This window comes from Eubalaena glacialis, chromosome 19, assembly GCF_028564815.1.
Source record: "Eubalaena glacialis isolate mEubGla1 chromosome 19, mEubGla1.1.hap2.+ XY, whole genome shotgun sequence".
Classification (NCBI taxonomy): domain Eukaryota; kingdom Metazoa; phylum Chordata; class Mammalia; order Artiodactyla; family Balaenidae; genus Eubalaena; species Eubalaena glacialis.
The window spans coordinates 6,865,305-6,880,575 of NC_083734.1; the positions used below are offsets into that span (position 1 = coordinate 6,865,305).

The 15,271-nt window shown below is 47.6% G+C and overlaps 1 protein-coding gene across 2 annotated transcripts in view; it reads right to left on the bottom strand.

Annotated features, from left to right (window-relative positions):
* Positions 1–2,778: 2,778 nt before the first annotated feature.
* Positions 2,779–15,271, bottom strand: part of SHISA6 (shisa family member 6) — a 252,892-nt gene continuing 240,399 nt past the window's right edge. Inside the window, exons 4-6 of one of the 2 annotated variants that reach the window (XM_061175323.1) lie at positions 9,048–9,104; positions 5,094–5,246; positions 2,779–3,438 (exon numbers count right to left, since the gene is read on the bottom strand). In XM_061175323.1, the coding sequence (XP_061031306.1) occupies positions 2,888–3,438; positions 5,094–5,246; positions 9,048–9,104 (761 nt within the window). In that variant the 3' untranslated portion in view covers positions 2,779–2,887. The remainder of the gene's footprint in view (positions 3,439–5,093; positions 5,247–9,047; positions 9,105–15,271) is intronic. The other variant, XM_061175324.1, reaches the window with a different exon arrangement.

Below are 15,271 nucleotides of genomic sequence, written 5' to 3' on the forward strand. Positions count from 1 at the left end.
AGAGAACCCATGCAGACCGCAGTGCATTCCCAGCAGAGCAATGGAAACTCACACAGCCGGGCAAGCAGAGGGAAACTTTGGGCTTTGGGCTTCCCTTGCTGGGGGAGGCGGGCGTCCATTGTCGGGGAAGGGCCAGCCCTTCCAAGTGTGGTAGTGGCCACCAGCCTGGTGAGGCTGGAAGTCAGGACATCTGGGTGCCAGCCCCAGAACCCTCTCTTATCTGCTACAAGAACTTGTCCGGTAACTTGGCTTTGCTTATTCTGCAAACATGGATGGCACGACCGATAAATGAGATACTGCTGTGTCCCAGTTAAGACATTATTGTGTGGATTTTGAAATGAGGGACTGAACTGGAGCAAGTTTGTAGACTTCTTTCTCTTATTTCCTTACTTCCTTCCCTCCCTCACTCCTTCCAAACCCAAGGGTGAAGCAGAAGAATCATTTAAAAGAAGTAATGGTTCAGGTAGAATTTTTTGATCCGAGTGATACCAGAGGTTTTAAACTGGGCAGCAGGAATGCTGGGATGAGAAATGTTTTGGAATCAATCTATCAAACAACCCCTGAGACAGACACACAGGACTGGGAGGAGCATCGTCCTGAGGGCTGGAGGACTTGGTGCTGAGATGATGCTTCAGACACAGAATGAAATCTGGTTTCTGGTTCAGATATATGTGTGTGCAGACACCTGGGGAGGGGATTCTCACCCACTCACGTCCTTTCCCCTCTGCACCAGCAGGCAGCCTTCAAGGGGACTTCAAGGGCTGGATTAGAGAGCAGTGGGCAGAGGGGACCAGCTGTGACAGACACACGTTCGTTTCCAGGAATAGTTGATTGCCTCCAGCCCAACCCTCTTAGCCTCACCTTCTGGACCAAAAAGTCTCATAAACCCTTAGGGACCAGCCCTGGAGAAGGTTTATGTGTTTGTAAGGAAGGAAAGCAGAGTTACCCTCACAGCCTCACAGACCCAGTGACACTGCCCCATTGGGGACTTCAGGGCTGTGTCCCTCACCCCCAGCTCAATCCCCTCCTGATTCATGTGATAGTGAGCCTTGGGGGGGGGGGTGGGGGGGGGGAACAAGAGCTTTGGAATTCTTGAATAAGTAAGAGGAATCAGTCAATTGATTTCTCTGTGGATTAGATTAAAAATTCCCAGGGCTGACACTGGGGAGTTCTCCCTGCCCCGCCCCCCTTTTTAAAGGGCCATACATATTGTATGCGGAACTGGGGATCTAAAAGCCCAGTTTCAGGTCTTTGCTTTTGGAGTCTGACTGTGGCGGCAGTCACATTTTTAGTATCCTACCTTCACCCAATAGTCTGAAGCCGATTCCCCCAGCTCCAGCCCAGGGAGGTACCCTGGCCCTGAGAATGGGGGAGCCCCTTCTCTCCCCCACCCCAGGCTCTAGTCTGCAGGGAGTGAATGGATGCTGCTTCGTTCACTGTCTGCTCTCCAGGTGGCTGTCATATCCTGCCCACCCCCCAGGCTGGAGGCAGAGAAGAGATGGGCTGGCGGGGGCAGCCCCCCAATAGAGCTGAGGGCATGGATCTGCCTGGCGCCCAATGCCCCCTTCAGGGGAGCGACTGGGGAGCTACCCAGTTAACGCCCAGACCAATAGCCTGGAGTACCATTATTTGCGTCTGCTAATGGGTCTCTGTCCCTTTGATCCAAAGGAGGCACTGGTCTGTAGAAGCAGCAGCCAGGAGAGAGTCATGGGAGGTGGGGGAGGGGTGGGGAAACAGGCAGAGAGAGCAAGTTCTAAACAGAGAAGGGGCCAAGCAGGGGGGCAGTGATGGGGAGAGGGGAGCAGGCAAGGCGCAGGACAGCCACCTGGGGTCCTCCTTGGCTGGGGCTGAGCTGCCCCTCTATAGAAGCCAGAGCCTCTGTCCTGCCTGACGTGCGTGGTGGGAGCCCTGGGCGATGGGAATGGCGAGCCCCTGAGGCCCAGGGCGTCACAGTGGCCTCCCCACCTCCGCTCTCTGGCCAGGGGCAGACGCCTCTTGGGAGAAGAGCAGGGGAGGGGAAGGCAGGCCAGAGTGGCAGGTCACAGTTCAGACCTAGAGGCCTGGAGGAAGTGTGGAGATCACCAGGTTGCTGGGGAGGGCACCCCAGAAGTCCCTGCACCCCGTCCCTGCTCTCTTCTGGAAGGACTAGAGCAAAGCCCCAGCGAACCCAGGGGTGGAATCTAAGGCTGGGGGAGGGGCAGAGCCTTGTGGGCGGGGCAGCCAGCTGGAATGGGGCGGGGTTCCCACCCCTGGAGAGGCAGCTGAAGGAAGGGGACCCCTCCCTGTCCCGGGGCTTAGGGGAGGGGCACAGGGCCCCAGGGCGTCGGTGGAGGAAGGGCCACCCAGTGGGGACCAGAGAGTTCCAGCAGGCAGAAGAGAATCATTATTGTGCTTATGGACACAGCGGCTCCCTGGCTCTGAGAGAGCGAGCAGGCAGTTTTTAGGCACTAGAAGATTTCTGTGATGCGGTTTTAAGTAAATGAATGAGACCGAGTAGCCTATTGGGTCAGGGTCAGCCCGTTGACTGCACCCACTGGCCAATTCAAACCCAGGCAGCTTCGGGCCAGGGTCAGGCCAGGGTCTCCAGCACGGGGAGAGGGGATGTGGGACTGAAAGGGAGTTGGTGACAGTGGGGGGGGGGGCGGGACTGGGGCCTAGCCCCGCTCCTCCCCCCCCTTCACTTCTTCTGGAAGAGTGAGGGTGATCGCTCTAGATCCCAGGTCCGAGCGCGCTGTGCCAGGCCACCGGCCGTGTCCCAGGAATATGGCTTTCCGGGCAAAGGCGGTGCACCCCCAGCTCCTACAGAGGGGTCGAGGGAAGGGAGCCATCCAGAGCCGGAAGCTCTGCTCCAGGCCCCTCTCGACCCCTGGCCTGCCTGCCCCGCCGGTCACACGGTCACTTCTGTCTTGCTGGCTGTGTAGCAGGTGTGGTGGCCTGGGATGTAGTGCAGCTGTTCCACGGTGTTGTGTCTGCGTGAGGCAAAGGCCTGGCGCCTGGCTGCCGTCTGGCTGTGGCCCAGGGTGGCGCAGGAGTTACTGGACGCACTGGGATGGGAGTGCATCTTGATCATGCGGTAGCGGTCCAGCACGGGCGTGGACACAAAGACATCCGTGTGCGAGATGGCCCGCGACAGGGACTGCTCGGGGAAGGCCGTCCGCTCCGGGGACAGCAGCGGGTCCTGGGAGTGCAGGTGCTCCGTGGAGAGCAGCTGCTCGTCCGACAGGATGCGGTCGTAGGGCATGCAGAACTCATCCGGCAGGCCCCGCTCCAGGGACAGGACCCTGTCCTGCGACATGGCCCGGAGGGGCCGGCGGGGTCGCTCTCGCGGCAGCGGCTTCTGTTGGGACATCTGGATGACGTTGAGGGGGAGGGTGCCACGGGCGGCCAGGTCGGGCAGGTGCCGCCTTCTCATGTAATACTCGTCTGCCTCCCTGTCAGCTGTAGGGGAGAGAGACAGTGCGAGAAAGAAAGAGAGAGAGAGAGGAGTGAGCTGGGGCGACACTGTGACCGTGCAGCCAGGATGCAACTAGGATCCTGCAGCCCAGACAGGTAGAGGCTGTGCTTCTCCAGACCCCAGGGGTCTTGTTAAATGCAGAGTCTGATTCTGACCTAGCTCTGGGGTGGGTCTGAGAGTCCGCATCTCTAAGGAGCTCCCAGGCAATTCTGATGCCCCTCGTCCCTGGACCACCTTGAGTATCCGGGGTTAATGGACTCCCTCGAGGTCTCCAGGGAGTTCATGGCCGAATAGATGGCAAGCCCATGACCCTGAACTCCTGCTCCGGTGCTGCTCCTGCCACACCATGGTCCCGAAACAGAACAGCTCCCTGGGTCTTGCTGAAACACCCAAGGAGCAGCCGGCAGCTTTCTGATGAGGCTCAGAACCTCTCTCCAAGGAAGTTGGGCTGCAGAACCAGACTCTTGCTAGAATAAAGCAGAATGCTCCATCCAGGAGGCGCTTGTGAAAATCCTTACTGGTAACTTAGAAACATAGTAACACCTTCTCTGGAGTAACAGCCTATGCCCAGGAAGCCAACACATGGGCATCCAGCCCCCGCACAAGCACAGAATCAAGTCTACACGTGCTTCGCCTGTGCCCACAGCACGAGCAGGCCCGGACAATCCCATGTGTGCACCTCGTTCAGATGCTCTGCCCATCTCTCCATCCACGAGGCCCCCCAGGCTCACCCTTGAACTCACCCAGGACATGCACAAGCCTTCTTTGCTCCACATTTCAGGAATGAGGCTTCCTACAGGCAGCCTTCCAGATCTCTGCAGAATGTGGGATTCCCATTTTTAGCCATAGAAACTCACTGTTCCACCTTGGCGGTGGCTGATATGGACTCATGGGCTGAACTTCTATCACAATAGGTTACCCTGTACTGTCAAGCACAGGCTCGGCCCTGTAGCTGGGTGGTCATCGAAATAGATTCATCGGGAAATGGAGGCAGAAGGTCCAGGGGTTGGAAAGCTGGAAGAGAAGACCTCTCCTGCCATGTACCTTCTTGACATTGTAACATCTGAAACCCATCAATCCCTAGAGCTCCCCAGACTCAAATGGCAGAGCTGGGACCATGGGATGTACTGGGCTCAACTCATGAAATGGGGTGTGTGCGTGGAATGGGGAGTCTCAGGTTCCCAAGATGGTGTTAACGGGGTTAGGGAGGGAGCTGGTTTATGGGCCCTTCCGCAGCCGGTCTCTGGGAAGAGACTCAGAGAAAGCTCTGGCATTGAGAGCCTTTACTCCAAGACAGAGAGCAAGGAAGGCCCAGGGTTTGAAGAAGGCAGGTGTGGGCTGAGGCTGGGGAAAGGCTTTCTCTCGTAGTTAACCTGGTACATGAGTTGAAGCACTGCTTCCCATGGGAATGTGGCTCTGAGGATCCCATGGCCTCCGTTCTACTGAGGGAGAACATGGAGTCACGCTCTAAAGAACAAAAACAAGGGACTTGTCTGTTCTCTTCTACCGTGCTACACCTTGCTCTTTGTTCTTGGGCCCCCCCTCCCATGCCCTCAGGTGCACGGCAAGAGAGTGAGACCCAGGAAGACGTTGTGGAGGCCCCAGAGGCAGACCCCAACCCCAGGAAAACCCCACTTACTTAGCCTCTTCAGGGATGAGTACTTGCTGGGATGGGTCTTCACTGCGGACTCGTAGGATGGGGGCAGGTGGGCCAAGTTCTGGAAGGAGCGGGAGAAGGAGAGGTCATAGGGCTCGGTGGCCGATGTCAGGATGTTGTTCATCCGAGGCTTCTCTGCAAAAGAAGGGAGGGGTCATGGCGTTAGTGGGGACAAAGGCTGGGGGGCAGGCAGGAAGGAAGCATTCAGGTTCCATCTCTCATCCCTGTCCTGCTTTCCTGGCCCCCTGTGCTAGGACACAGGTGATGCTGGTGACTCAGCCTCCCTCAGTGCTCAGCTTCAGTTGCCAACAGGCTGGGGGGCAGGTGCTTTTGGCTGCACTGGCCATGATGGCAGGTTACCCTTCCTTGAATGGCAAACTCTTTCTGCCGGTATATCACTGGGCTGTCTGATGAAAATGTAAGCCCAATGGAGCTGAGTGGGGGGTGTCATAAAATCATCTATTTTGGTGTGAAGGTTCTATCCTTTCCCCAATAGCATTAGGCAGACTAGCTCTCAGGCTCAGAAAAAATCTGAGTTTGAAGGAGGTAGAGTGACCCATCTTGTCTGCATACCCATAGGACTGGGTCCAAGACCTAGCTCCACCAAGACTACAACCCACACTGTCCGCGAGGTCATTTCATCTCTCACACCACCCCTTCCACCTTTGGCTTCTCCAAGCCCTGCAACTGACAAGCCACTGTGAGCTACAAAGCCATTTCCTCTTGTTCCTACTCCTTCCTCTGAAGCCCCCTTAGCCATCTCTGAGCTGCTGGAGGAAAGAATGTGGGCAAAATGCCTAGTACATCATTCTGTTTTTCTCCCTCCATCCCTCGAGATTACAAAGTCTAAGAGAGAGAAGGGAGAGTTGTTCAGTGCCAGACCTGGGGAAAAGAAGCGGGGAAGACATGGAAGGAAAGAACAAAGAGAAGTGAGGTGAATGACTAATGAGGTGAATGAGTTGGGCTGGGCTCTGGGGGCCAGATTAGGAATAACAGGAGTCGGGGGAAGAGGAGATGCAGGTATGGGTGCTGAGTGGCCATGAAGATGGGGGACAAAAAGGAATAGAGATCCAAGGCAGGAAGACAAGCATGCCTTGGTGCTTGACCGACTTGAAGCACAGCCAGAAGTTAACCGGTATTGCTGGGAAAACAGTGGTACCATTCCCAGAAATGAGGCAGCTGGGTGGCTCTTGCATCATCCCTCCATCCTCTTGGTTTGGGACATCCAAGAAAGGGCAGGCTCTAACTTTGGACAAATGTATCAGTGGTCTGTGTCTCCGTATGCCTCTTGGCAAAGAGGGTGCTGTGAACCGTGGGACAAAGAGAAGGACCCCTAGGCTTGGTCCAAGGGCAACCTCAATACAGGGAACTCCTGGCTTCTGTATCCCTTCCTGCCTTCACTGGTACCCCCAACACTGGGGATGGAGCCAGGGGAGCCCAGCCAATGAGCTGGTGTTCGCGCCAGCTCAGTACATATGTGAGGGTGTGGGGGATGCTCTACATCCCTGAGTGATCAGAACATGCTGTACTGAAAGAGCCTCCCTGGCACAGATCGGGACAGATACCAGGAAGTGGAGTGGGTAGGAAGCCGGGAGCACTGCTACCCAGAGCTGGGTAATAGCCACAGCCCCTTAGCTCTGGTTTCTTCACTTTTGGCCATGCTGGAGAAGAACGAGCTTCCCTCTGCCTGTTGGCATCATACTCCCACTGAGGGCATCACTCAGCTCACCCACTTCCAACTGCAACATTTCTGGGTGCTCTTACCCCTCACTGTTCTCCAAAACCTGCCACTGAGCCAAAGCCAGCCCTTCCTTGCTTTTTCCCTCCACCATGATTGCCCCTGCCCCCTTGCTCACGCTCTCTCTCCTATTGCAATGCCCTTCCTTATTCTTCCTCTATCCAGATTCTCCCTTCCCCCAAGACTCTTCACTATGACAACATCACATCTTTAAAGCCGAGAGTGATATCTGATCTTCAAGCCCCTATTGCTCTTCTGGTCAATACCACCCAGTTTAGTGTCTATGTCGTCTCTAATCATTTGACTTGAGTTGGTCTTGCTGATCTCCAAAGATTGCAATCTCCTTGACAGCAGAAGTCTTGCTTTCCAATTTTTCTGATGCCTTCATAGTGCTTGGCCCAAAATAAGGATCCAATTAATGCTCATTTGCTAATCAAGTAGACACAGGCTGCCTCTTCTCTTGAGAGCTGCTCTGCCAGCTCCTGGGAAAAGTGTAACATCTAAGGGAGGAATGCAGAGAAAACCCTGCTTCCACTAGGCTGGGAGCTGTTCAAGGACAGGGATTGGGTCTCATCTACCCTCATCTCCTCGCACCAGGTAGAAAAAGAAGACAGGAAGAAGAGGAGGGAAGAATGGTTCCTCCTTTTGTATTCAGGGGCTGCGCTTGTGTTGGCTTCTTCCGGGGAAAACCAGCTCATAGTTACTCTTTCAGAATGATACTGAGCAAGCAGAGCATCCTCGTTTGCCTTTTCTGGCTCCTCTCCTTGCTGCTGCTTCATCACCATGGGCATCCCCCAGGCTTTCTGCTCTGCCTTCTGCTTTTCTCTTTCAGCCTTCTTGCACAGATTGCCCCTACTCCCAAGGCTTCTGTTACTGCTTCCAAAGCATAACTTACATCTTCAGCTGTCATCTCCCTCCAGACTTCATGTCTGCATTTCTAACTGCCTGTTGAGTGGTTTTTCTTGCAAATCCTACAGCCATATCCGGCTCTCGATGTCCAGATCCGAGCTCACCATCAACAGCTCCATCCTCAGTACACTGGCTGCTTTCCTGATTCCTTAGATGGTGTGAATAAGACCCTCCATTCTTCTCATGGATCGTGGCTTTGCATTTTACTGATAATTGACTCTCATCAGCCATATTCAGTTAGTAACTAAGTTTTCCCAATTCTTCCTACAAAATGTTTCATATCTGAACCCTTCTTTCTCTCCCCACTGTCAACATCACCACTGATACCAGCTTCTTTTAACTGATCTCTCTGATTTCTCCCAGTTCTAATTTCTCCTAGGCCCCGAAACCTGAAACACCTTATTAAACTGTTGCTTTCATCATATATTTCCACTAGGAGCTGGAGGGGGATATCAAGATAGTCCACTTCTGTTCTCCGAATTAGAATGCAGAAATAGAGCAGAGTCTGACATGAGAGGGGTAGGTCTCTCTGCCAGGTGAGCTGCAGAATTTATCTTTGTTTTGAGTTTCTCTCTCACTAGAATTTAATGGTGTTTTCATTACTTCACAGCAAAGACAGAAGAATGATGATAGCTCACAATTTACGTGGCTGTCATGTTCTATCAAGTTTTGGGCATGTACCAAAAAATAGTTGTTCACTGCAGTTCCAGATGGTAAGTTGTGATCTGGTGGGAGGACGTTGAAACCTAAGAGGGAAACATGGTTTTGTAACCCTTTGGCAATTTGCTGCCATGCCTGTGCTCTGCAACTTTCAGGTTCTTCCTCTGCTGGGAAGCTAAAGCTCAGGTCATCCAGTTGGGTTTTGAGTTTTATTAAATCTTAATTAGTTTGGGGAGCATGAATAGAATTTTTCACATCTCATGTCATTCCTAAATGGTACCACAAGTAGCCTTGGGCAAAGGAGAGTGTTCACTCCTTGCTGTGGACACATGGAATTTATGGCTGCAAGAAGTGATCAAGGTTGCAAGTGAAATGCGTTAAGAAAGGGGCTTACTCTTTCCCTTTCATGGCAGAAGATCGCTCTGATTTCGGAGACAGACACTAGGGGGACAATTGTCTAAAAGTGAGAGTGAAGCATTGTGGCCCCAGAGGAGGGCGGGTACCTGGCTCCTTACACCTTAGCTTCAATGAGCGAGTGACCATGTTTGATGCCATAATAGGCATCAGTAGTTAGGATGGAGCCACTTGGAATGAGGATGGAATGCAGAACGCTCTCAATCATCTCTCACCATGTGTAGGGGTCTGGGTAGCGCTGCTTAAAATCGGATGGTTATACTGATGATCACCTGAAAATCACAGAAAAAAATTTTTTTAAAGACGAGTTCAGGAATTCCATGGTCTCTCCAACACAGAAGCACCTCTCTTGACTTCTACTATGCTTCTCTGAGTCAAAGGAAGCACTTCTAAAAAGCTCAGACCTTTGGCTACCCTAGAAATAGGGCAGGGTCCCTCCTCTGCTGTTTTTGTCTCTCTCCTTCTGCATTAGGGCTTCCTCTGTCACCATGATGACCCACCCACATCTGTGGATCTGGCTGACCAGCAATAGAGGCTTTGTTGGGGTGGAGGAGGAGAAGGATGGAGACTAGGGGACATTTGGCAAATACACATATGTGAGATAGAGAACTAGGCAGGGGAAATAGATCCTTTTTTTGGGAGGAGGGTGTTCAGGTATGGTTAGCCAGGAAGAGGATGCCGTAACTTAAGGTGCTTACACTTTATGGGACTTTGATTTGTCCCAGGTCTTTATACACAGGTATCTGGGTGCATCCTGAGATGTGGCAAGCTGACATGAACTGCCCACTGCCTGGGATCCAGAGTCCTGGGTTCTAGGCTCTGTCCTGCCTATAAGTAACACAGCCTGATATTTCAAAAGCATTGGTTTTAATTAATAATGCAAAAGTCCACATTGATTGAACAAGCCACAAAATTAATAGAGTCATAGTTGCTAAAGCCAGGAGTTCAAGGCATTCTAAGGGCTTCTAAAACTGAATGGTTTGGCTTACCACTAAAGCACAATTCAACATTGTATTATGGCTTCAATTTGACATTGTATTTTTGTTTTTTGTCGGTGCATGCATCTAATTTCAACTAAAGCAGGGGAAAGGAGACATGAGGTCTTAGCTTTAGTTTTAAACCATGGGTCACAGCTCTGCCATCCTCTTAGGTCTAGGTCTGCTTCCATTTCCTGGATGAAACCATCTTTCCTACCTTTGGCATTATACCTTCTGGCTACTCATTCTTAAGCTCCTTCACTAGATCCCTTTTTCTCTTTTATTCTCTAAATACTAGTGCTCCGTAAGGCTCATGTGTCTTCATGAAGACTTAGGCTCCACCTTCTTGCCCAAATTGATAGGTCTCAAGTCTACACCTCTAGCTTGAGGTCCATCTGGTCTGCAGGGTTAGATTTTAAACTGCTTATGGTCATCCCTGTGAAATTCCTGCTCTTAGCCCAAACCATCATGTCCCAAAGTGAGCTCATCATTTTATTCTCCCGATGGTCAAGCTCTGTCCATGGTACTGACGTTCCATGGTCTTGGAAAGCGAAACTTCAGTCCTCATTCACCATTTCCCTCCCTTCATCCTCCGTATCCATCCAGTGAATCCCCAAATCCTCTTCCTATGACCATATCCTAAATCCAGGCCCACAATGTATTTTTTTTGTTCATATTTCTCTTAGTTCTAGTCTCTGGCCATTTCCAAGACAAATCATCCTGTGTGCTCCTACCAGGCAAAATTTCCCATACCAATGGAATCATTTATATCATTCCTTTGGTTCAGACCAGGGTCTTTAAATAGTCATGGACTCTATCCAGTGGGGTATAGGTTTGGGCGGTAAGCCAGCATTTCTCACATGAAGATATTCTCCCTTCCCAAAACAGAATATTAAGTTATATCCAGGGAAAAACTATTTGCCAAATGCTGAATCAGTTCTACCCTGGATCTGGATTTAAGCAAGAAGAGAGAATCCAGGAAGGGAGCTAAAGGATAGATTTGTTCGGCTTGTCCTCCAGAGGCAAGGAGAAAACCAGTTTCATTGTTTTTTGTTGTTATTGTTATTTTTTGGTTTATTTGTTTTTAAACAATATGGCAGCATCAAATAAACAGTTGCAAGAAATGAGAGAACCCAAGTTAAATGGTGGCAGTTAGAAATACTTCTAATCTTCCTTTTCAGAATCTAGGTGTCACCAGGAAAGGGAGATGATTCAGGTTCATTTAATAATCCCTGGTAACCAACTATGGCCCAGGCTCTGTGCTAAACACTTTCACATTTATTTATTTATTTATTTATTTATTTATTTAATCTTATTTTTTGACTGCATTGTGTCTTCATTGCTGCACGTGGGCTTTCTCTAGTTGCGGCAAGTGGGAGCTACTCTTTGTTGCAGTGTGTGGGCTTCTCATTGTGGTGGCTTCTCTTGTTGCAGAGCACGGGCTCTAGGCGCGCGGGCTTCAGTCGTTGTGGCACATGGGCTCAGTAGTTGTGGCTCGCGGGCTCTAGAGCACAGGCTCAGTAGTTGTGGTGCACAGGCTTAGTTGCTCCGTGGCATGTGGGATCTTCCTGGACCAGGGCTCGAACCCGTGTCCTCTGCATTGGCAGGCAGATTCTTAACCACTGTGCCACCAGGGAAGTCCCTCACATACATTTTTTAAACTAGTCTTTGCAATGATTTTCATTTGAATTTATATTATTGACCTACCGATTTCCAGACACTGCAAAAAACTCCTTAAATATCTTATTTGAAGTAATTCTTATAATTTTGTTTACAGATGAGTTTACAAACAGGATAAATGTCTTGAATTTAGATATTTTGTTTACAAGTGCAGGGCTTTTCCTTCTGTTTGAACCTTACTTCAAATATTTTGCTAACATTTGATTTTTTTCATATACTGGCATTAAGGAAAAAAATTTAAAGTATAGAGGTGAAAAATTAAGCCATCTTAAAATAACCATTGTGGCATTTTGTTATATTTTCTTTTGTTTCCCTCCCCCTATACATTACTATGTGTATATTTACATACACACACACACGCACACTTAATATTGCAATGAATAACCATTTGCATTTTTCACTTTGCACAAATGAGAATCAGATTACAATGCTTAAAATGGAGAAAAATATGGTGATTTGATCCTCACACTTGTATGAAATAACAAATGCATAAGGTTATTCATTGTAGCATTTTTATAGTAGCAAAAGAAACAACCTAAATGTTCATACCTATATGTACATACACACACAGAGATAAAGGTGTAGTTTCCACATATGTAAATAAGCATATACTGCTTTTAATCTGTTTCCTGCATACTTAATGGACAACATGTCTTGAATATATTTTCATGTTTTGAAATAGTCTTTTATATGATTTCAAAATAGTCTTTTCTATAGAATAGTCCATTGTGTGTGTGTGTATATATATATATATATATATATATATATATATATATATATATATATATAGACATTCCCCTATTAGCCTATTAATGTGTATTTGGATTGTTTAAAAGTTCAATAAATGTACACCAAACAACCTTGAACACGGCTCTTTGTCCATGTCTTATTTCTTTAAGCAAATAATTGAAAGCAGCATTTCTTGGTCAGCACACTGCCAATTGCCTGGTGATGTGATGAGGTGGGTTAACGGATTTCCTCATATTGAACTATTCATCTATTCGTAGGAAATACCTTACTTGATTTTTATGTCTTATTCTTTCATTACAACACTGGATCCCATTTGCATATATCTTATTTAATTCCTATGTATTCATAAAGAAAATTTGCATTTTTTGGTGCTAACATGGCAGGTTTTTGTATCACAATAATGATTTTGTAAAATCAAGTGCATAGTGTTCACCCTTCTGTATCCCTTGAAACTATTAATAGAGCATATGAAAGATCTGTTCTTTGAAAGTTTGAAGGAAGGCAATAATAAAAATGCCTGGTATCTTTTGGGGAGTCCTTCGGTTTGCAGGGTGGTAGGGGGTTGGCTTGTTATTTCACTGACTGTACAACAACAACTTCGGGAGACATGTTGTTATCATCACCAATTTAGCATTAAGGAAACTGAGATTTGGAGAGGTTGAATAATTTGCCCAACAGGTGAAGCTGGGATGCAAATCCAGGCAGGCTGGCACTAGAACCCACATCCTTATGTATCCTGCCTGTCATACTTGGCAACATTTTCCTTGCATATTGATTCATTCACGTTTTCTAATTCTACCTTCAGTTTGTAATTTCTATTTTTCTTAAATCCATTGAACATTTGAAACTTTATTAGCTTAAAACTGTAACATACCCTCAAAAAACCTCTATATAGGAAATTATATTCCTTTTTTCAGTCTTAATGTTCTGTGTTAATATTTTCTGGATTAGCAATTTATTCCCATTATTCTTCTTTTTCAAACAACTGCCTCTTTACACATCAGGGTTTTTTTCTTCTTCAAATCATGATTTTATGCTTTCAGATTTGTTGATTCCTGCCTCCTAATTTTCTTTGGTTTGGTTTGTTATTCTTTTCTAATTTTTGAGCTTGAATCTTTAGTCCATTTATTTTTACTCTTTTCTGTCAACAATATCGGGTCTTTAGCTCTGAATTTGTCACTGGCACAATCCCATGAGCATCAATATGCAATGTTCTTATTGCTGTTAAGTCCTAAATGATCTGTAATTACAGCCTTAATTTTCTCTCTGACCCAAGATTTCTGTAGAAGAGTGTTGTTAACTTTCAAAGTGTTTGGGTTTGTCGGTTTGAACTTTTGCCATTTTATTGTATTGCAGTCAGAAAACAGGGCCTGTACAATTTCTGCTTTGAGGAATTTATTGAGGTTTTCTTTTGGGGCCAATATATGATCAATTTTTTGTGAATGTTTCATGAGTTATTAGAGAAAAGGTATTATTTTCTTCCCATAGAGTGTAAGTTGACATATATCTATGAAATCAGATACATGAAATATATTATTCAGTTCCTCTCTATCCTAACTCATTCTTTGCCTACTTAATCTGTCAAAGACTGAAGGAGGTGTCTCCAGCTCTCCCACTACTGTTGGGTTCCTGTAATTTTCTCTTTGTATTTGTTATAGAATTGGTTTTACATATTTCATAGTTACATTGTTCAGCACAAAAAAAGCTCATGGTGCTTATGTCTTCTTTATGGCTTGTACCCTTTATCAACATTAAATAACACTTTCTGTCCTATTTCATGCCTTTTTTTTTTTGCCTTTAAGTCTGCTTGATCTGATATTTATATTGCCAACCCAGCTTTCTTTTTTTTTGCATTCTCCTGATAAACTTTGCCTATCCTTTTGTATGTAACCTTTCTGTGTCATGTTGTTTTATGCTTATCTCATGACAAGAGTGTACAATTTTACGAAAATTTACCTATGTGCTTTGGCGCTTTCTGGGTTGTCTTGGTGGCTAAAAGTGAGTCCTTCTGGCTCAGAAAATTGTCCTTCCTTCTACTGTTGCATCCCAGCTCCCTGTTATACTTGTATGTATACGATATGACCCTGCTGCCCTCCACACAGCTCAAACTCTAGATCATGGTTAATTGACTAGATATGAATACCTGACTCACCTGGGCCAATTGGAGCTCCTTCTCTAGAAATTAGGAACCATTAAAAGAGAGAGATTTGGTCTCTCTGCATGGCTGGACCTATGACATGTAAACTAGGTAGCTATGGCCAGTCTTGTAGATTTGGAAGAGAGAAAGTCAGTCTTTAGAGACTAGGGCACATCATATTTTACAAAAAATGGTGACAGTTATATTTCTAGTCCCACATGCTCTCCCAAAACCTTGCCATTCCCCCATGAGATATGGTCTCTTCTCCATGAAACTGGAGGGCCTTCCTGACTGCCTCAATGAGCATCGTGCAGCAGAAGTAACACTGCATGCCTTCCATAGCTCCCTCTCTTTTGACACAGTCAACCTTGGATCCCAGCCACCATACTGTAAGCAAGTCCAGGCCATGTGCAAAGGCTGCCTATAAGGGCTGACAGCTCCAGCTCAGGTATCCATCAACAACCAGTGTCAACTGCCTTTGACTGCATCAATTGTCAACAGATGTATGAGTGAGAAAGACTTCAGATGATTCCAACCCCCAGCCTTGTAGATGTCCAAGCTAACACAAGTGGATCAGAGACGAGCTATACCCACTGAACCCTGCCCAAATCAGAGATGTGTGAGCAAAATAAGTGTTGCTTTTATTGTATTGTTTTCTAAAATTAAAATTTTAAATTTGAGATCATTGTAGATTCACATGCAACTGTAGGAAACAATATAGATATCTTGTGTATCCTTTAGCCAGTTTCCCCAGTAGTAACATTTTGCAAAACTATAGCACTATATCAAAACCAGGGGCTTCCCTGGTGGCACAGTGGTTGAGAATCTGCCTGCCAATGCAGGGGACACGGGTTCGAGCCCTGGTCTGGGAAGATCCCACATGCCGCGCAGCAAC